This window comes from Rhinoraja longicauda, chromosome 18, assembly GCF_053455715.1.
Source record: "Rhinoraja longicauda isolate Sanriku21f chromosome 18, sRhiLon1.1, whole genome shotgun sequence".
In the NCBI taxonomy this organism is placed as follows: domain Eukaryota; kingdom Metazoa; phylum Chordata; class Chondrichthyes; order Rajiformes; family Arhynchobatidae; genus Rhinoraja; species Rhinoraja longicauda.
The window spans coordinates 5,825,630-5,848,391 of NC_135970.1; the positions used below are offsets into that span (position 1 = coordinate 5,825,630).

The 22,762-nt window shown below is 42.6% G+C and overlaps 1 protein-coding gene across 1 annotated transcript in view; it reads right to left on the minus strand.

Annotated features, from left to right (window-relative positions):
• Positions 1-16,740, minus strand: part of LOC144602455 (intestinal mucin-like protein) — a 30,137-nt gene extending 13,397 nt beyond the window's left edge. The window contains exons 1-14 of the mRNA XM_078415601.1: positions 16,678-16,740; positions 15,732-15,995; positions 13,035-13,218; positions 10,681-10,918; positions 9,187-9,368; positions 7,896-7,965; positions 7,675-7,781; positions 7,206-7,237; positions 6,925-7,102; positions 5,298-5,402; positions 5,127-5,167; positions 4,019-4,141; positions 3,839-3,937; positions 798-926 (exon numbers count right to left, since the gene is read on the minus strand). Of these exons, the coding sequence (XP_078271727.1) occupies positions 798-926; positions 3,839-3,937; positions 4,019-4,141; positions 5,127-5,167; positions 5,298-5,402; positions 6,925-7,102; positions 7,206-7,237; positions 7,675-7,781; positions 7,896-7,965; positions 9,187-9,368; positions 10,681-10,918; positions 13,035-13,218; positions 15,732-15,995; positions 16,678-16,740 (1,815 nt within the window). The remainder of the gene's footprint in view (positions 1-797; positions 927-3,838; positions 3,938-4,018; positions 4,142-5,126; positions 5,168-5,297; positions 5,403-6,924; positions 7,103-7,205; positions 7,238-7,674; positions 7,782-7,895; positions 7,966-9,186; positions 9,369-10,680; positions 10,919-13,034; positions 13,219-15,731; positions 15,996-16,677) is intronic.
• Between the last annotated feature and the right edge of the window lie 6,022 nt (positions 16,741-22,762).

The following is a 22,762-nucleotide window of genomic DNA, read 5'->3' on the forward strand; positions in this document are numbered from 1 at the left end:
AATAAAGAGTGGTGCATTTGGCACAGTTGGTGGAGTTGCTGCCTCACAGCACCAGAGACCTGGGCTCAGTCCCGGCTGCTGTCTGTGTGGAGTATGCACGTTCTCTCTATGATCAATGTGTGTGCAAGGGTCGCACTCACCATGAAAGTGTGTGCAAGGGTCACACTCATCATGAATGTGTGTGCAAGGGTCACACTCACCAGGAGTGGGTGTACTAGAGTCACACTCACCATGACTTTGTGTGCAAGGGTCACACTCACTAGGAGTGGGTGTACTAGGGTCACACTCACCATGACCTTATGTGCAAGGGTCACACTCACCAGGAACGTGTGTGCAAGGCTCACACTCACCAGGAGTGTCTGTGCAAGGGTCACCCTCACAATGAATGCATGTGCAAGGGTCACACTCACCAGGAATGTGTGACCTGAAGTTGTGTTAAGGATGGATTGCACTCAGAGATACCAATCATGATGAAAAATTGATTAGATATCTCAGACACTCTGACAATTGAATCTCTCTGCCTGTTCCTTTAACAATGAAACACAGAAACGTCAGTGTCACCCTCTTCACGGCAACTCAAGGCCGGGAGAATTCAGTGATTAAATAATCCGCTCTGTTTAATTCAAGAGCAGGGAGTTATTCTGCAATTGTGTCAGTCTGCTACTTACATGTCTGACAACATCCATCCTTGTCCATGTGTATTGTTCCCTGTCAAAGAGAATAAACATTAATTGAAGATAATTGAAAGTTTAATGCAATATTATAAAACATATTAATTCATGATCAGTCGAACTTACAGGCTCACAGTTATCATGATCCAAACGAGGGCACCATTGATTGTAGATGTTTGGAATAAAGTGGCCCCCTATTTTCTCACATTCATACTTTGTACAGTTGTTTTTTCCCACAGATATTTTCTCTCCAGGCTGTGGAAAACAGGGAAGAGACTTGTCTATTTAAATGTTTAAATCCGTGGAAATAATCAGACCATTGATTCTTACATCTTATTAACTGTCATGTTGCATTTATCCCCATTAATTTGGTTTACAGTTGATGCTACCATTAGTTCCCTTTACTTCTTTGCCTTACAAGTGGTGGGTTTGCACAGTTTTCCTTCCACATTTGACTGCTTGCCTCCAATTATATAGCTACTCTGTGTCCAGTCCTCTGCCAATTGGATTGACATCTCTCCCACAGCATCAGTAAAGATATTGGACGCACTCAGGTTTCAGGTACAATGTACCCTGATGTACAGCTCCCATTTTCACTGGAAATGCTCCTAATGACCCCAAACTCTGCCTCTATCCAACACCATCCTGCCACCTGTGTTTTTATCTGACCTGTCTTCCTGTTCCTTCACTCGGGAGTACATCATGCTCTTTATTCACTGCACAACATTAGAGCCCTGTCTTTAATCTTTGCCTGACTCCCTAAATTCATATTCCAGAACCTCGTTTGTTTATCTGCCCATGTTATCTATCAAAGTGTTCCATGACCACTGAGGTTCACTCTCCCCCTTTCAGAATGTCCCTCCTCTGGCCCATCCATCATTCTGGCACCAGGGAGACAATTTATCAGTTGAGTCCTATTTGTAGCTGCAGAAACATCATCTCCATCCTTACAGTTGAGTCTCTGATCACTGTAAACTCACTGGGGGGCCATTCCTATGTTCCTTATAAGATCCCTGACCCAAATTGTCACCTATCCATGCTGTCCAGGGATGCTGACTGACCCCTTGAGTTACTCAAGCATTTTTTGTCTTTTTTTATCAACCAGCATCTGCAGTTTCTTGTTTCTACATCTTCCTTATAAACTCACTGGGATCCCATTCTTAGGCTCTTTATACACTGGCTGGGGTCCCATTGCAACACTCCTTAGAAATTGACCAGGGTCCTGTCCCCAGGCTCTTTATAAACTCCCTGGTTTTGTTTTCTGTATTCTCTAAATTCTCCTGGCACAATGGAAAATGTGTGATACTACTGTGTTCTAAGTAAGAAAAAGTGAATTAAACATTTGTTGGGGTACTAACGGGAGTAACACCCAAGACTGGAGAATCTGCTTGTTGAGTACCGACAAACTCTCTGTGCTGGTTTAATCAGAGCTTCACTGTGCAACATTAGAAATGTTGCACTCTCAAAGAAGTCCAGTACCATTTTCAAACACCATTTTCTTTTCATATAACCACAGGTGCAGCGGTAGAGTTGCTGCCCCACGGCGCCAGAGATCCGTGTTTGATCCTGACTACTGGTGCTGTCTGTGCGGAGTTTGTGTGTTCTCCCGGTGACCTGCGTGCGTTTTCTCCGGGTGCTCCGGTTTCCTCCCACACTCCAAAGATGTACAGGTTTGTAGGTTATTTGGCTTCAGTGATCTTGTACATTGTCCCCAGTGTGTGCAGGATTGTATTAGTATACGCGGTGCCCGCTGGTCGATGGGCCAGAGGGCCTGTTTCTGCTCTATCTCTAAAGTCTAAAGTAAAGTCTAAAGCACTGGATTACGCTGCTTGATTGTCCTGCGATTTTCTCAACGTCTGGCTACTGTTTCTCTGTGGAGAGGTGCTAGCATTGTGGCAATGGCAGTGGACAGGCTCTCTGGCCAAGCCATCTTCTTTGGCTACAGGTGTTACATTGGCTGTTCTTCACTATGCCAGCTTACCAGAAAACGGAGGAATTATATATGCTGAAGAGACAACTTTCAACCTCAGTTTCCAACTTAGAAACTGTGTGAGAATTCTACCATTTTAGCACCTGATGCCAGATGCTCCTTTGCTGTGTGATCATTAATTCAATCTCATTTATAAATCACCAGATCTACAATTCAATAAAATCTTCTTAGAAATTGTCCCAAATGTACTCAGTCAACATCCCCATGGCAAGCTTTGGTTTCTCCAATCTATGTGAAGTTTAAAGACATCCGTGATTATTTTAGTTTAGTTTAATTTAGTTTAGAGTTGCAGTGCGAAAACAGGCAAATTGGCCCACCGTGTCCTTGGCTTCCAGCGATCCCCCTACACTAACACTATCCTACAAACACTAGCGACAATTTACAAGTTACTAAGCCAATTAATCTACAAATTCTAGGTCTTTGGGATGTGGGAGGAAACTGGAGCACTCAGAGAAAACCCACGCAGGTCACGCGGAGAACGCACAAAGTCCGTACAGACAGCACCCGTGGTCAGGATCAAACCTGCGCCTCTGATGCTGTAAGGCAGCAACTCTACAGCTGCACCACTGTGACTCCCGAAAGCATCTGTCTTACAAGCATAAGACCCTAAATTACACTCTGTCCTTCAGTGGAGCTGCTGAGATTACTTCCATTTCTTCATGCAAACTAATTCTACATCTTGATCCTCTGAACTAAGATCCTTTCTTGCCACCTTATCTTCCCTTCACACTTGTTGACGATGACAATATCTATGATGTGAAGGAAGGAATTATAGATGCTGGTTTAAACCGAAGATGGACACAAAATGCTGGAGTAACTCAGCAGGACAGGCAGCATTTCTGGAGAGTAGGAATGGGTGACGTTTCGGGTCGAGACCCTTCGTCAGACGGAAAGTCACGGGAGAGGAAAACGAGAGATATAGACGATGATGTAGAGAGATTGAGAAGAATGAATGAAAGATATTCAAAAAAGTAACGATAATAAAGGAAACAGGTGATTCTTAGCTGTTTGCTAAGTGAGAACGAGAAGCTGGTGTGACGTGGGTGGGGGAGGGATGGAGCGAGAGGGAATGTAGAGGTTACTTGAAGTTAGAGAAATCAATATTGATACTGCTGGGTTGTAAGCTGCCCAAGCAAAGTATTTATGATAACGGGTCTCCAAGAAGTAAAATGCATACCTGAAGGATTATTGGTGGCCTGTCTGGCAGTTCAATTATACATGAAACCTGGGTACAATTTCCACAGCATTGTCCTTCCTGCTTCTTGTATTCATAGCCCTGTTGTGAAGACATCAATAATTAGTCCCATTTCAATGACTATAAATGGAATAATGAGTGATTAGTGGGTTAGATGGTTACCTGTGAACACTGAGTATTGCACTTATTGGGCGTGCATGCAATGGCACGGAGCTTGGTTAATGGATCCATTTCTTCAGTACATTTGCAATCCTTGCATGTATTCTGTGGTACAGTCATTCCCGGCTGAAACACAAGTAAAGTTTGAGTTGAGATGTGGTTTAAAATTTGTGCTGGGCTTTTAATACAATGTAATGAAACAGTTGGATTTCATGCAGTGAAGTAGATATACCTCTGGAGGTTTATGTTTTTTTGCAGTAAATTCGAAGAATCATTGAATTACAAACTAGGAGCAGGACTTTGCCATTTCCCCTTCTCTGAAATTCAAAGTAATCGTAGCTAATTCATTTGGAGCCTCAACACATTGACATCGATCCACTTCCTTTCTTATTGAGAATCTTGTGTTACCATGAGACTATCTACCTCAACCTTAAAAATAATCAGGCTGGTTCCACCTACCTTTGAGGAAGAGAATTCAGTGAGTGACTCCATATTGTTAAATGTAAATCCTCAGTTCCCTCATCAGAAGAAACTTCTCCTCCCAACACAAACCCTCTCAAGACCCCTAGGCTCTGAACTGTTCCAGCCAAGCTCTCTCTCACTTCAAAACCCAACAGATACTAGCCTAATCTCTCCATCCTTTCATCATACAGCAACCCATTCATTTCAGATATTGGTCCATTTAACCTGAAGTGTTTCCAGTGCAGTGTCATCTTTCCTTATATAAGGAGACTGATGATGTGCATCCTATCTTGATCTGATCTCACTAAAGCCCAGAGGAACTGAACTACATTTTCCCTACTTTCATTTTCCATTTTCCTGGCGATAAAGGACAATATAATATTAGCTTCCCTCAATACTTGGCATAATACTAGCACAACTGGATCGTTTTACATTTCAGAACTCTGCAATATTTCTCTATTTAAATAACATGTTTAGTTTAGAGATTCAGCATTTTGTGAAGAGATACCTTCGATTTGTACCAGCATCTGCAGTTATTGTCTTATAATACCATGGACCCATTGGTCTGTGTGGATGAGTTAGGCCAAATGTCATGTTCCTATGCTGCAAAGCTGTAATTAGTAACTCTGCATATGTCAGTGTACCTTACCTTGTATTCAGTGCCATTGTACACACAGACTTGTTTTGCTTCTGAAAATGAAATAATATGCCATTAAGTTAACAGTTCACATATTTTGTACTGCAGGCATGCTACTTTAAATGATCACCATCGTGACCATAAACTACTGGTATCACAGATCAACATAAAAGTAACACTTACTACAGGTGTAATTTGGGCAGCATTTATCGTGTTGCATGTGGAGCACTGGCGTGTATCCAGGTTTGCAGTCAAATTTCAAAGTTGTGCAGTGACTTGTGTTACATTCTGAATAGGCAAAAAATGACATCACTTAAGTAAAAGCACCATTAGAGGTTTCATTTTAGGTTAAAAAAAATGTTACTATTATTTCAATAAATCAAGGCCTGATTAAACTAATTTCCCAATTAACCACAAGTTTTGAGTACCAACTAGTCTGATTAATACTGCCCATCCTCTTCAAAATTAATCCAGTGGTGAGCCCATCATTCTGGTGGATCGTGATGAACCTCAGTTTACCACTAACAACCACTATTCACTCTTTGCAAACCCCCAAAGAGCACGGAGGGTGATCGTGTTACAATTCTGTTTCACTATCCCTTGGTCCTCACCTTTCACACTATCACCCTCCGTAACAAACACACCATCCTCTGACATTTCCATCACCTCCAAAGTGATCCCAACACCTCACGTCTTCCCATCTTCTCCTCTTTCCGCCCTCCACAACTCTTTGGTTCACTCATCCCTTCCCACACAAATCACCACCTCCCCAGCTACTTTCCCCTGCAACCACAGGAGATGTAACACCTGTCCCTATACCTCCTCCCATGGCTCCATCCAGGGATCCCAAGTCCTTCCGGATGAGACAGGGGTTCACATGCACCTCTTGAAACCTCATCTACTGCATCCGGTATCCCAATGAGGTCTCCTGTATATTGGCAAGACCAAGCGTAGATGAACACTTGCACTCAGTCCGCTAAGGCCTACTGGATCACCCGCTTGCTAACCATTTTAATTCCCTTCCCATTCCCATACTGACCTTTCTGTCCTAGGCCGCCTCCATTGCCAGAGTGAGGTCATACACAAACTGGAGGAACAGCATCTTAAACTCCGCTTGGGTAGCGTATAACCCAATAATATCAACACTAAATTCTCTAATTTTAGATAACCTCTAATAGCTGCATTATAAAAGAAGGGTCCTGATCTGAAATATCGTCAGTCCATTTCCCTTCGCAGATGATGCCTGACACGTTGAATTCCTCACACTAATACCTAAACCCTTTCTATCCTCTCTGAGTTCACTGGAAAAAAAAAATCACATAGGTGTACTTACATCTGGCAATTAAAATTGATTCTCTGTGCTCTTCATGGAGTATTCCAAATGATTAATCTCCAAGTTGTCTTTTATCAGTAGAACTTAATCTTCGAGAACTTAAGAATCATTCAGCACAGAAACAAACCCTTTGGTCTATGCTAGCCTATCCCATTTACCATCCAGTTTTTGCTTAGAAATTATTATTTCTAAAATCATTACATAAGTCAACAAGATTCCCTCTTGGCAAAACTCATAATGCATATGATTTTGCTTTGAAATAATAGAAAATTTCATGCTGGAACTGTACAATGAAATATTCATGCACACCAACTTAGAAGATTAATAATCAAAATGTTGCAAAAGATGGAGAGAGAAACAGAATTGTTTTCAGGTCTATGATCCTTCCACAGAACTGGAAAGGACAGCAAATACACTGATCTGCTGTGTATTTCAAAGCATTTTCTGTTTTTGTAAACTGAGAAAGTGTCCACTCACTGCATGTGGTTTCTGTACAACACAAGTCGTCTTGGTTCCTTTCAACAACTGGTACAAAGCCCTGTTCTTTACACACCACTGGAGGTGATATGGGGCATTTGTGGGGTTTGCAGATGATGCTCAATGTCGCCTTGACGCAAGAACAATCCTGACAATTGCTTTGCCATGTTTCACCGACCTGTCACAAACACAACAACAGCAGGACATGTTTTATCAATGTGGAAGCAGAAGTTAATATCATTCTCAATGATAGATATTGGCTGCTCGCTTGATAAACCTACCTGCTTTGGTTTTCCATCAGGTCCAATGCAATCTACAATGGACATAAAGAAAAATCATAACTAATGTGCTTACTGACTGAATTTGAACCAAAATACTAAGTGCTAAATAATCAACAAAGAAACATAACATATAAAATACAAAGAAAGAAAGATGATGGATAAAATTAAGTGACTGCTGATCAGAGGAGCAGTAATTGACTCAAGTGACAGTCAGTCAGTCAGTCAGTCACTCACAAGCCAATTAATTAACCAAAATAATCACTGTAATAAAATGCACTTTCAGCTGAGTTACTTTCCTGGATTTTCTCTCATGATGTATTCCATCATTCCCAATGTGCGGAACTCTCCCTACAATTCCCACATGATATTATATCCCTTCTCTGTGAGGTAGCTCTAGTTAAGGTTCAACTGTGGGAACTTGGTAATGGGGTTACCAGACCTTGTAACAGTTGTACAGAAATATACTTACTGCAGCTATCTGTGCAGATGTTTTTGGGCTCAAACAGGATCTTGCCATCAGGACAGAAGCAGCCTTCATCAAACCCACCCTTATCACTGGGTGTATTTTTGTCAGTCCTAATCACAAAAGGGAGCATTAATATTGTGCATTGAGTGAAGGAGAGAAGGAAAACGAGAGAATGATTTTTTGAATTGTCAGTGAGAATGTTTTGTAAAATAAATGCAACAAACCTGGACCCACAAGTTGGCTGCTCCTTTGATGCACATGGTTTATATTCCATCTTTGCAGGGCAATGATATGCTGGATTAAAGTAAACAAGGAAACGAAAAATTAGGTATCAAATCTGAAATTCCACAATTGTACAACTCTTTTGGTTAATGGTTACAATGCTGGATACTCTTTCTCGCTTTCCTGATACTCTTCCCTGTTTTATGTCAGGATTCATAGATCCCCAGGATTATAGAGCTGTACAGAACAAAAACAGACCCTTCATCTGACCTTGTCCATGCCAACCAAGTTCACTTAGTGGGTTAGTCCCATTTGCCTGCATATAGCCCATATCCCTCTCAGCATTCATATCCACATTTATCAATTTAAAATGTGTAATTATACTGCTTCTACAGCTTTCTCATGCAGCTTATTCCAGACACACACTACTCTCTGAGTGAAAATCCAATACTTAAGGATTTGTTTGATACTAACTGCCTATTCTGATCTTCTATGGACTGTAGCATTGGTTGCACTACGGAATTTGGTATTGCACTTATGGTTATCTAGTGTTACAGTTATTAATTTATTTTATTGATAATATATTTATTCATGTGTTGTTGCCTTTATGAGCCTGTTAAGCCTCAACAAGTAGAATGTCATTGTTCCATTCCCAGTACATATGACAATTAAATATCCTTCACTCGTGATTCAATAAGTTTTGAAAAGAATTTGGAGAAATATTTGAAGGCAGTTAACTTATCAAGGCCACACGGTGAGAAGGGCAATCTAGGCCAAAATGGAATCAGAGCAGTCATGATGATCTGAAGAAGTGAAACCATTCAATGATATTAGGAGGAAATGATTAGTTATCAGTTTTCTACCTCCCTATCTCTTTCCTCTACCACCACCTACCCCTTCCCATTGTGACCCTCTTTTACTCTCCTCCCTACATTCATCTCCCACCCCTTCCATCCTCGAGTCTTGCATTTCCCTTTTATTCCCTCTCTCCTCTCCTTGTCCCCTTCCACCCACATCCCTCCCACCATCTTTACATTTCACCTCTCCTTTGTATTCTGACACCCTTTTGTCTCCTTTGCATCTTCACTGTTTGCCACTGTCTCCACCAATCTACCATTCATTCCCCCTCACCTGTATCCACCTATCACTTTGCCACTCCTACCTTTCTTTTACAACTTTCTCCATCACTGAAGAAGGGTCCCGACCTGAATCATTGTCTGTTCATTGTCCTCTACAGATGCTGCCTGACCTGTTGAATTCCTCCAGCACTTTGATTCTTGCTCAGTTACTTACAACATACTCCACTGGTGTGATTCCGCCAATCCACACAGGTATCGCCTTTAAGTCTGCACATCTTGGAATACATGTCTAGACTGGAGCATATTATTGTCTCATTCCTGACATGGCATGCGTCGTTCACACAGGCTTCATAGAATGGGCCTGGGGGTACCTTGTCATGGCATTTTGAGAAGATACTATGAAAAGAATAACAATGTTAGAAATGCAAAATGTTCTGGGTGGAACAGTCTACCTAACATATTGATTGCAAGTCATCATTCCTTCATTGTCAGAGATAAGTGACCACCTCCCGCTCCATCCCCCACCTCCTCTCCTCCTTTCTCTCCTAGCCCTCTATGAGTGGTGACGATGAGGCCATTCATCTACTTCTGACAATAGTTGAAAAAATGTGGAAGAAATGTGGTACTAGTCAAACAACAGCGGTAGATGAGCTGGTTAGCTGGTCAGATGATAAATGTCCAGAAATCTATCAATCCCTCAGAACGACTTAGCTTCTGAAACCTTCTGAGGTAGACAGTTCCACAGGTTCACCACTCACTGAGTGAAAATACTTCTACTCATCTCAATTTCAATGCCAATCAAATGTAACGGGAAAGTATACAGTTAATGGCAGCAGCTTTGGTTTTGGAAGGTGCACTAATGATTGATATTCTGAAGATCGGTCACCAGGACCAGAGTTCACAGGCAATTGTTGCACTTGAATGGAGATTGTCACCAGGTGTGCATCATCCAGGTCTATTATTTGGTCTCCAAATTTGAGGAAGGATATTCTTGCTATTGAGGGCGTGCAGCGTAGGTTTACTAGGTTAATTCCCGGAATGGCGGGACTGTCATATGTTGAAAGACTGGAGCGACTAGGCTTGTATACACTGGAATTTAGAAGGATGAGAGGAGATCTTATCGAACCGTATAAGATTATTAAGGGGTTGGACACATTAGAGGCAGGAAACATGTTCCCAATGTTGGGGGAGTCCAGAACAAGGGGCCACAGTTTAAGAATAAGGGGTAGGCCATTTAGAACTGAGATGAGGAAAAACTTTTTCAGTCAGAGAGTTGTGAATTTGTGGAATTCTCTGCCTCAGAAGGCAGTGGAGGACAATTCTCTGAATGGATTCAAGAGAGAGCTAGATAGAGCTCTTAAGGATAGCGGTCAGGGGGTATGGGGAGAAGGCATGAACGGGGTACTGATTGAAAATGATCAGCCATGATCACATTGAATGGCGGTGCTGGCTCGAAGGGCCGAATGGCCTCCTCCTGCACCTATTGTCTATTGTCTATTGTCTATTAGCTTGTTGGCAATCAAAAGGAAAATTAATGCATCCTTTAAGAATAATATATTTTAACAGCGTTCTGATTGTTAAAATGAATAAATAGCTGTGCAAACTGGTTACTAGGAAAATAGAAAGGAGAATGATTAACCATGACTGCCCAGTGCCCACATTCCCAACACTACCCAAATGTCACCTTTACCCTAGGAATAAGACTTACGGGCCAAGGATGATCTTGCAAATATCTGATGCTGCACAAGCGGTAGTTGGCACAGTTGTCGGACTGAGTGTGGTTTTTGGAGAAGATGTCGTTGAAGTATATATTGGCCTTGGGGTTGTAGTTCCGACACCACAATTCTTATCCTTAATTATCCAGTGAGACGCGGAGTGAGAGCAAGAAGCTACCACAGTTCCATCAGGCAACGTGCAGTCATCTTTCTTGTTGTTGGTGCAGGTACCTAGGGAAGTGGAAATTGAGAATTGAGGCATTACTTAAAACGTACTTATATCATATATATACAGCCGGAAACAGGCCTTTTCGGCCCTCCATGTCCGTGCCGCCCAGTGATCCCCGTACATTAACACTATCCTACACCCACTAGGGACAATTTTTACATTTACCCAGCCAATTAACCTACATACCTGTACGTCTTTGGAGTGTGGGAGGAAACCGAAGATCTCGGAGAAAACCCACGCAGGTCACGGGGAGAACGTACAAACTCCTTACAGTGCAGCACCCGTAGTCAGGATCGAACCTGAGTCTCAGGCGCTGCATTCGCTGTAAAGCAGCAACTCTACCGCTGCGCTACCGTGCTATCACATCATCGGATGCCCACAAGCGAAGAAGTCTTCCCAATGCATTTTCACTTCTCTCCATTAACCCCTTCCACACCACTCCTCCACTGATTCATGGGCCCAAATCTTACCCCCCCACAGTGTCTGAACCCAAGCAATTAGGACAAACATCCAAATACATTTCCCTGAACACCCTCAATGTAACATCCATTTGATACTCGACATGGATGCCATTCTTTCAAAGAATGTCTTGATCTGCTTTACATTGTCAATAGACAATAGACAATAGGTGCAGGAGTAGGCCATTCAGCCCTTCGAGCCAGCACCGCCATTCAATGCGATCATGGCTGATCACTCTCAATCAGTACCCCGTTCCTGCCTTCTCCCCATACCCCCTCACTCCGCAATCCTTAAGAGCTCTATCCAGCTCTCTCTTGAAAGCATCCAACGAACTGGCCTCCACTGCCTTCTGAGGCAGAGAATTCCACACCTTCACCACTCTCTGACTGAAAAAGTTCTTCCTCATCTCCGTTCTAAATGGCCTACCCCTTATTCTTAAACTGTGGCCCCTTGTTCTGGACTCCCCCAACATTGGGAACATGTTTCCTGCCTCTAATGTGTCCAATCCCCTAATTATCTTATATGTTTCAATAAGATCCCCCCTCATCCTTCTAAATTCCAATGTATACAAGCCCAATCGCTCCAGCCTTTCAACATACGACAGTCCCGCCATTCTGGGAATTAACCTAGTGAACCTACGCTGCACGCCCTCCATAACAAGAATATCCTTCCTCAAATTTGGAGACCAAAACTGCACACAGTACTCCAGGTGCGGTCTCACCAGGGCCCGGTACAACTGTAGAAGGACCTCTTTGCTCCTATACTCAACTCCTCTTGTTATGAAGGCCAACATTCCATTGGCTTTCTTCACTGCCTGCTGTACCTGCATGCTTCCTTTCATTGACTGATGCACTAGGACACCCAGATCTCGTTGAACTCCCCCTCCTCCTAACTTGACACCATTCAGATAATAATCTGCCTTTCTATTCTTACTTCCAAAGTGAATAACCTCACAATGTTGGGAGAGTCCAGAACCAGGGGCCACAGTCTAAGGATAAAGGGGAGGCCATTTAAAGCTGAGGTGAGAAAAATCTTTTTCACCCAGAGAGTTCTGAATTTGTGGAATTCTTTGCCCCAGAAGGCAGTGGAGGCCAATTCACTGGATGAATTTAAAAGAGAGTTAGATAGAGCTCCAGGGGCTAGTGGAATCAAGGGATATGGGGAGAAGGCAGGCACAGGTTACTGATTGTGGATGATCAGCCACGATCACAATGAATGGCGGTGCAGGCCTCGAAGGGCCGAATGGCCTCCTGCACCTATTGTCTATGTTTCTATGTTTCTATGGTTAAACCTCGTGCTGCTCCCACAGAGGAAAGTAAAGTACATTCTGAGATACACCTCATTAGATCATCTCTCAGTCACCATACCCTCCCACTAAAATAACTTATTTATAAAGTTGGGAGAGCAAAATGAGAAAAATAAGCCAAAAAAACATATTAGAAAATATGACCACTATCTTCCATGAATGATAATTCTCCTTAATTTTTTTTAAGGCAAAAAGTTTATTAACAGAACAAATACAGATTTCCAACATCTCCATGTTCCAAAGGAAATGTATTGAAAGCCCTCGTGTTAATCCACGCATGGAGATATCTCAATTTAGAGGCGACATTTTTACCCTTCTGAAAACTGAAATGAATAAGTCCCAGTGATACATACCACATTGTCCTTCAACGTTCTTCCCAAAGATCTCGTAAGGAAGGTCTATCGTAAAGTCCAGGCCATTAAAAGTAACAGTAACATTAATGGTAATAATCTCAACCTTTTCCGTGATCCCTGAGGAACTGATCCTGACCCCATCGTGGGAATACGGTTGTATAACCTCCTCATTATTGACCAGTGTCTGCATAAGAAAAACAAGATGCCACGGTTTTATTTCTGTACTTTATAAGCTTGAGGAACATGTTGACATCTAAGTCAGTCTCGAGTCATGGAGGAGGTGGTGACCCCTAGACCTGCGGTTGATGGTTATGGTCGATTGCCATGTGGAGGCATTGCCTGGCGGATCACTGGTCGTGGGTTCCTTGAGCAATGCTGCCCAACCCTTCTCAATGAGCGGGGCAACAGGAATTTTTCTCTGACTTTGGATGTTTCTCTGCCATGAATCCTATCCTACCTTACGTTCTGTTCAAATCCATTCTTGCCCCCCCCCCCCCCCCAAATCCCACCCACCTCCGGAAAAACATATAGAACATGCAGCATAGAAACAGGCCCTTTGGGCCATGGTGACTGTGCGGAACTTGATCCCAAGTTAAACCGATCTATTTTGCCTGTACATGTTCCATATCCCTCTGTACACGTGCCTGTCTAAATAGCTCTTAAGTATCACTATTATATCTGCTTACACCATGTACACCATCACTATTATATCTGCTTACACCATGTTAGCACAATCCAGGCACCTACCACCCTCTTTCATGTAAATCTCCTTTTAACTTTCTCCACTCACATTTAAGCTATGTCCTCTTGCCTTTTACATTAAAGTCTATCTACTCCATCCACAGCTCTCAGACTTTTATATATTTCTATCAGAGAGCACCCACAGTCTGTAGGACCTGTTGAGTAGGCAACTTGGTAGACATAGCTTGGGCATACTTGGCAGACATTAAGTAAATGGGGAATATAAAGTTGGTCAATAGGTCTGTTTTTGTGCTAAAGATGACTGACATTGGAATCATTTTCCTGTTTGCTTCAGGAAACTTTTTTTGTTTCAGGTGCAAACGACATGTAAGGAAAAAGGGAAAAAGATTTAACCGTAGTTCTGGATATTTCTTCTGTTCGATTGAGGCTTTGGTGAACTCTTCTCGATGGGACATTTGCTCACAACAGGAGTAAACATCAAGTGCAACAGGTAAATGACACCATCGTTACACATTTATCATTTTCACGCTGTCCGATCTGATGAAAGTTCCAAAAGTGGACCGACAGTGACTTGGTCTTACCACTTGAGGGCACCCTGGACCAGTGGAAGGATTGAGATGGTTAGGCAGACAAATCTTTGGCACACATCACCGATCAGCCAAAACATCATGACCACTGACAGGTGAAGTGAATAACATTGATTATCTTGTTACAGTGGCACCTGTCAAGGGGTGGGATATATTAGGCAGCAAGTGAACAGCCAGTTCTTGAAGTTGATGTGTTGGATGCAGGAGAAATGGGCAGGAGTAAAGACCTGAGTGACTTTGACAAGGGCCAAATTGTTATGGGCAGATGACTGGGTCAGAGCATCTCTGAAACGGCAAGGCTTGTGGGGTGCTCCCGGTCAGCAGTGGTGAGTACCAATCGACAGTGGTCCGAGGAGCGACAAACCACAAACCGGCGACAGGGTGTTGGGTGCCCAAGTCTCATCGATGCACGAGGGCAATGAAGGCTATCCCGTCTGGTCCGAACCGACTGTGGGAAGATGACAAGCCGGTGGAAGGAGTGTGATGCTCTGGGCAATGTTCTGCTGGGAAACCCTGAGTACGGCCATTCATGTGGATGTCAATTTGACACGTGTCACCTACCTAAACATCGTTACAGACCAGGTACACCCCTTCATGGCAGTGGTATTCCCTGATGGCAGTGGCCTCTTTCAGCAGGATAATGCGCCCTGCCACACTGCACACATTGTTCGGGAATGGTTTGAGGAACACGATGAAGTGTTCATGGTGTTGCCCTGGCCTCCAAATTCTCCAGATCTCAATCCGATTGAGCACCTGTAGGATGTGCTGGATCGACAAGTCCGATCCACGGCGGCTCCACCTCGCAACTTACGGGACCTGAAGGATCTGCTGCTAACGTTTTGGTGCTAGATACCACAGGACACCTTCAGGAGTCTTGTAGAGCCCATGCCTCGGCGGGTCGGCGCTCTTTTGGCGGCACACGGAGGACCAACAGCATATTAGGCAGGTGGTCATAATATTTTGGCTGATCGGTGTATACACAGAGGGATATTCCTAGTTTTCTGTTATTTCTAGGAAAGCATTGAGAGTTTGTCCTCAATGCCCAACACTGCTTTATTATTGTCATGTGCACTGGGATACTGCAAAGCTTTCTAACGTGCGCTATCCAGGCAAATCTTACCATAGATGAATGCATCACGTAGTGGAAAACAAAAATAGAGTTGCAGCTGCAGAGAGTGCAGTTAAAAATAATGCAAGAGCCACAATGGGGTAGATTGGAAGATCGGAATACATGGTGGAATGCTTCCTTAGATCAAGAGGACTCAGTGACATAGAGGCAACGTCACAGCCATCCCAACCTTAATCCAATGGCTTTATTTGCAATGGACTTTCATCATGCATGTTAAATCCGAACTGGTTGGCAAAGCTCTCTTCTTTGCCAATTGGCATAAAATATAGAAATGCTTACCGTGGCTTTTATTGAGTTGTCGACAGTCGCCTGAATCAATGTGATTACTGAAGAATTGTAGAATATTTTGAGGGCTGCAGAGTGTGACGTATCTGGCCCACTGTAGGCGTTGTCCAAGTAAATCTTGAAGTCTTTGAACTTTTCTGTTATTTGCTTCACCAGAATGTAAGTACAATTTCCTTTGAATGTGTAGGATGTTCCATCAAAAGTCAGGTAATGGGAACCTCCCCATCCACTGCAAACACCTGGAATTTCAAAGGCAGACTTTGTTTTCAACAAAATATTTATTTAAGCTGAAATAGCAAACATGCAGATACTGGAAAATACTCCCATAGATCGTTACTCCCATAGATCGTTACTCCCATAGATCTCTGTGGTTGATATTGTCTATGTGCCACAACTCTTATTCTGTTGTCCTCATGTGAATATTTTTTCTGTTTGTATAAAATCTGATAACTCCCATCATGCACAAACACTAAAACAACTTTCTATAAAAGTTTATTTTGCAGTTATGGTCCACTTGAGATTAGCTCCTGGACATACTTATTGGATTGTCTCTTATTCTCCGGATTGATGGGCCTCTCATTTCTCCTCACCCAGACCCTGACTACTCTCCTCCAGTACTTATGGAATCATGCAACATGGATACAGGCCCTTGGGCCCAACTCATCTCCGCTGAGCAAGATTCCCATCTGAGCTAGACACCTTTGCCTGAATCCAAGTTCTGCCAGAACTCAATGAGTTGCCTGGGGAAAAAACAAAGTTGAAATATAAAGCTGGAGTGATTCTGATGGTGAAACCTGTTGGGATGATGTATTATTGACTCGTCAATTACCACAGTGAAATAATGAACTAATAATGTTCCTTCAGCATGTTAGCTCCATCTTCCACTCATCTATTAAATCACATTTAATTTTGATAATGCATGCGTTTCCACAATACTCACAGTCACATTGTTGCTGATAGCAGCAGTTGGAATGATCATAAACCTTTTTGGGTCGCAGTCCATTTTGGCAAATGACTGGTTTAACACTTGGACATTTCACTGACGCCACGGAAACAGTGTTGTTCCCTTTGCAAGTTGCTGTTGTGCAATTGTCCAGTTTCCAAGTCTCATTTATCTATGGTTCGTGGGGGGGGGGGGAGGGGGGGAATGAACAATTATAAGGAGTTAAGGCATTCACAGAATCCCTGAGGCTGCTGCAGAAGGAGAAAACAACTACCTCCCAACCAGACCCGAACCTTATTGTGCCAAGAACCCATTGAGATCTGAGCCTTCAATTCCAGTAAGGTCAGAAATAGTGCTGGGGTGTGGCTGGGCAAAGCATTTCATGGGGAGGGTGAAGAGACTAATATATGGGGGTGTTCCCTTAAAATATCTATACCATTTTGATCTATAAATGTGACATTGGAACGAAAACCAATTAGCTCATTAAAGTCTTCTAAAGACATGTGTGATAAGTCTAAAAGGTCAAGAAAACCACTAAGTTTAATCGAGGATGAACAGAAACTCTTTGATAGGAAAATGATGGCAAACCATGCTAATATTTGTCTGTTTTTAAAAAGTCAGATGACCCCCCCATCACCCATGAGTATTAAAAAACTTTCCGTAAAAGTTTCAGTACCAGAGATGAGTTCCTTTGGTTTCAGGGGAGGTGGACCTCAATAATCCCATTGAAATTTCGAGAAGAGAGGGAAGCTGTGGATGTTTGTAAGGGGAATGACAGAAGAATAGAAAGAATATCATGGAAGGGTTACATGGGGATTAGAAGGCCAGGGACAGCCAGGTAGGTATTCAGTAAAGAAGGGAAAGGGGAGAAGCAGTGGGCAGATGGCCACAATGCAGCTGGACATATTTTATATCTCAGTAACCTGGGAATTCACTGGGTCTGGGGGAAACATTAAAACATGTGGTTTCATCACATGTTGTGTCTGTTGCAGCAAAATCAAGTGCCTGAGCATCATATGCCACTGAGAGGATTTTCTCCGGGCACTCCAGTTTCCACCCACACTCCAAAGATGTTCAGGTTTGTAGGTTAATCGGGTTTGGTAAAGATTGTAATTGGTCTCTGGTGTGTAGGGTTGTGTTAGTGTACGGGGTGATTACTGTGGGTGTGGACTTGGTGGGTCGAAGGCTCTGTTTTGGCACTGCATCTCTAAATAAAAACAAAAAAACTAAAGAGGCTTTTAGATGTGCACATGGAAGTGCATGGAATAGACTTTGGATATGGATCATGTACAGTAGATGAGAACAGTTTAATTTGACATCATGTTTCAGCACTAACATTGGGGCTGAAGAGCTTATTCCAATGCTGTACTATTCTCTGTTCGAAAGACCCCTGATGTAAACATTCCGACTGTCACTAGGATACTCACAGCTCTTGGTGGGTGCAGGTCTGTGCATCCGATCACTGGTGTTTTTGTTGTTGGTGCTGATGTCTCTGTGGTTGGTGCAACGGAAGTGGAGCACGGTGTGGTGTACTTCACAATTTCACACTTAGACGAACATAACCCAATGTAACACCAGCCAGCTTTATCACTGGTAGAGTAAAATTTCTCTCCTGGAAGGAAATGGAAACGCGAACTCCTTAAGTCTTGACACGCTGCACTAATTCAGTATTTAGGTCAAAAATACATTCGCTGGTACCACATGTTTGGACAAACCACGGGAAATTTACACATTGCTTCATGGGAAATGGCACTATTTTATGTACTGCATCATGAGATTTTATTTGGCATATTTCTACCAAGAATCACACACACAGAAAATTATAAATCTCGCCTCTTCCTCAGGACAATTGTTTCCCTAGTTGCAGTGGGAAGAGATAAACGATCGCAGCTTGGTTTTATCATGGTCAGATATAACATGTAAAGGAAGGTTAAAAACAAACGTTACCCAAATTTGTGAGGTCAGAACGGAAGGTTTTTAACTCACTGCATTCTGACCCAAAGATAGAACAAATGGAAATTGTGATTTAGACGTAAAATAACTTCTGCATGCTGGTGTTATTGGCATAGATGGACACAAAATGCTGGAGTAACTCAGTGGTTCAAGCAGCATCTCTGGAGAGAAGGAACGGGTCAAGACACTTCTTCAGACTGAGAGTCTGGGGAGAGGGGGACTAGAGACATGGAAGGGTAAGGTGTGTAAGCTACAGATCAAAGCAGACAATAAACAAGGAAATGTTGAATGATTCATTGTTTTAAAGACGGGAAGGTAACAGCGAGGCGTACAATCATTAAAATTAATCAGGAGGACAGTGAAACTAGTCAGAGCACAGATTGTCTAACAGTTGTTCACAGATTGTTGCACAGTTTGTAGTTTTAACACTAATAGAAAGGGTATATGTTTATAATTACAGAATGGTACAGTAGAAAAAATTGTGGTTGGATATGTATATTACTACATTTTGAAACCATTTTGCCAGCTTATACTATTCTCTAATATTTCATTGGTAATGTATATTCTTCTGATTGAATTTGTTTTAGAATTACACCAGAACAGTTGAACAGATTATTTTGCTTTGTACCTGCAGCCATAATATATTATCCATTTGACAAGTGGGAATGTTCTTTAAAACAATGTTAGCAAGAGTTAAGTGCCATCACGTTCCAGTAATAGGGACATGGAATGATGGCCAGATTAGTGAACCTTTGATGTTATTGATGGCTTGATTAAGGAAAATAATAATGGCAGGTACACCAACTCCAGTCAAGCGAGTTCCTTGAGGAATATAGAGGGTATAGGAGAATGAGAACAAAAGGAGGTGATGAAATATTATTAGCAGGTAAGATATGCTGACTATCATTCTATATCTATATTAGAAGCAAGAGTTAGACACAACATGATGAAGGGATGAACAGCATCTCTGGATAGAAGGAATGGATGAAGTTTCGGGTCGAGACCCTTCTTCAGATTGAGGGGAGAGGGAGACAAAGAGATATGGAAGGGTAATGTGTGAAAATCAGATTTCAAATGGGATGAAGTTCAAGGAAAATGTAGAATAGACCATTGATAGATAGGCAGTCCTGAACTACTATCCTCCTCATCGGTAACCCTCTGGCTATCTTTGATTGGACCTTACTGGCTTTACTTTGCACTAAACGTTATTCCTTGATCATGTATCTGTACACTGAATGGCTCGATTGTAATCATGTATTGTCTTTCCGCAGACTGGTTCAGCACGCAACAAAAGCTTTTCACTGTACACGTTTCAATGAACTGAACTGAACTGAACTGAAGAAGAAAAATTGGATATTGTAACAAGCCACCGGTATTTGTGTGAGTGAACAAAGTAAGTGCACAGCAGCAAATGATTGGTAGTATGATTGCTTTACTGGAAACACTAGGTTATGTACTGGTGTCAGTTTGGTGTCTGAGTCTCTATACCAGTTGCTCAAGGGGAGACAAGGCCAAAATCAGGGGCCTGGGCGAACATGGGCAAGTAGCACATGAACAAGGAAGCCTGGGAACATCCTCACATATGGCAAGATTAGGAAGTGGTACATTGACAGAGGCCTGCTTCCACTGCTCTGTGAAAACATAGACGTTTGTACCAACGTCCGTATCGTGATTTGTACAAATTCGCATGCTGAGCTTGTACAGAGGTCTAACAAACACATTCATGGACTGTGAAACAAGCACTATCACTTCAATTATACAATTTAATGATTGCTTTATACAGTCACATGTTATTGAACTAGTGATACACTCACCTGCGGGTATTTCTTTTCCATTGACTTTGCAGAAGCAGATTGTTGAAGCTGTGGAACTGGGTGTCGTTGTTTCCACCGTTGTGGTTTCAGCTGTACTGTGCTCGGTGATTGGAGAGGTGTTTTCGCATTTTCTTGTATAAGTCGACATTTTGCAGTCCTCAGTGCACAGTGTGTAATTGCAGAGGCCTGATTTATCTTCGGAACTCACACTAGCCTGCCCTGCATGTCAAAGCAACAAAAATTATGCTTCATCAATGTGTTGGATGGATATAAAAATGAACACAAGTCATATTTCAAGCAGAGAATGCATTAGGAGTCACCACTCATTCTGCGGAAACTACATCACGATTACATTGCCTCTGATATTATTAATGCCAAAATGTTTCTTCAGCCCATACACTAGACAGCTACTGTTAAACCCTGTGGATTTTGATGCTATTTGTTGTAGAAATATATATAATATACAAAAATATATACAAACATATATTGGACAATTCCTGTGCAAAGGTTACCTGGTTCACCAGGCAAGCTCTATGCAATAGGAAGAGGACATCACAAAATAGAAAGACCAGTGGGTCATTGACAACATTGGATCCGCATCGTCACGGACCATGATATGAAGGCCCAAGGAACTGCAGATTTTGGTTTACAAAAAAGGACACAAAGTGCTGGAGTAACTCAGCAGGTCAGACAGCATCTCTGGAGAACATGGATATGTGACATTTCGGGTCAGGAATCTTAATCAGATTGATTGTGGTGGGTTTTGGAGAGGCAGATGTCTAGGCAAAGGTCAGAACATGGAAGAGAAAAGGGTTTGAAGAAGGGTCTCGACCCGAAACGTCGCCCATTCCTTCTCTCCTGAGATGCTGTCTGACCTGCTGAGTTACCCCAGCATTTTGTGAAGAGAAAAGGATTGATGAGTTGCAAATTGTGAGGCTAGAGGAAGAAATGTAAGTGGAAGGGGAGGGGGAGATACGTGCGAGTCTAGATGAGGCACAGGGGAGAGAGAGGGGGGGAAGTGGAAGTGGGGGGAGAAAGAGGGAGGGTGGGCAATGGAGGGGGGTGGGGTGGAGGGAACATTTGTAGTTATCTAAATTTGGAGAATTCCATATGTGTTAGGTTGGTATTTGGCTGCACCATCATGAGTGTATAAGGAGTATCAGGTGTACACAACCTGATTTTCTTTGTCTACAGGTCAGGCACATTCATCAGGTAAATCAGATCTCTATAACTTTACTCTGTGTACTGAGGTTTGTAAAGTTCTGAAGTACACAGGAAGATGTGAGACTGCGACATCCAGCCCCATCTCCAGCTCAAGCACATCTACAACAGAGGTTCCAGTAATTCACCCCACAAACCCTGACGTCTGGAATTGCTGTGTCTACCATGGACAAGTGTTTACTCCTGATAAGTGCATTCATCGTTAACAATAATTTACTAACTACAAAATCGCCTCGTTTCTACATCAGTCACACTGTCTCCCATACGTAGGTATCTATGGTTCCCAAATTGGCCTCATTAGCTCGTGACCCCACAGAGCCTGAATAGGATTATATTATCTTTGAACCTGAAATTCTCCCTTAAATAATTGGGGTTGCTTCCATCCAACACCAAACAGCATTTCACATCAGAAACAAGGAAGAACATGCCACAGAGATGCATGAATCTTTGTGGGCAGCTTTCCTCAAGGTGAGCTCAATCTCTGGCTCCTTTGTAAGCACAGAGCGTTCTCAGTCCTTTCCTCCACTTTATTCCACTCATACAGAAGTGGAATCTTCCAGATGATGAATGGTCACGACCCGAAAAGTTGCCCATCCATTCCCTCCATCGATGCTTCCCGACGTGTTAAATTACTCAAGCACTTTGTGTTTTGCTGGAACGTTCTATCACATATGGCTTCACCTTCCCAGCCACTCCCCATCTCTCAAATTTCTCAGTTTTAGATTTTATTGCGTTTTATATCTGCCATTAATTTAGATAATATCCTTTTACCCAGGCTGTCAGTCACTCTGTGGCTTTATTCTAATCCTGCTCATTTTCAAGTTGAAATAAAATGCGAAATGCAGGAGTAACTCAGTGGGACAGGCAGCATCTCTGGAAAGAAGGAATTGGTGATGTTTTGGGTGTGAACATCCCTGAGAACTTGCCTTAGTCTGATGAAAGGTCTCAACCTAAAACATCACCCATCCGTGTTGTCCAGAGAAGATGCCTAACCCACCGAACCACACCAGCACCCTATGTCCTTTCAAGTCTTGACTCTTGCCTTGAACACAGTCTAGGGACTACAACAGCATGGACTACAACACAATAAAACA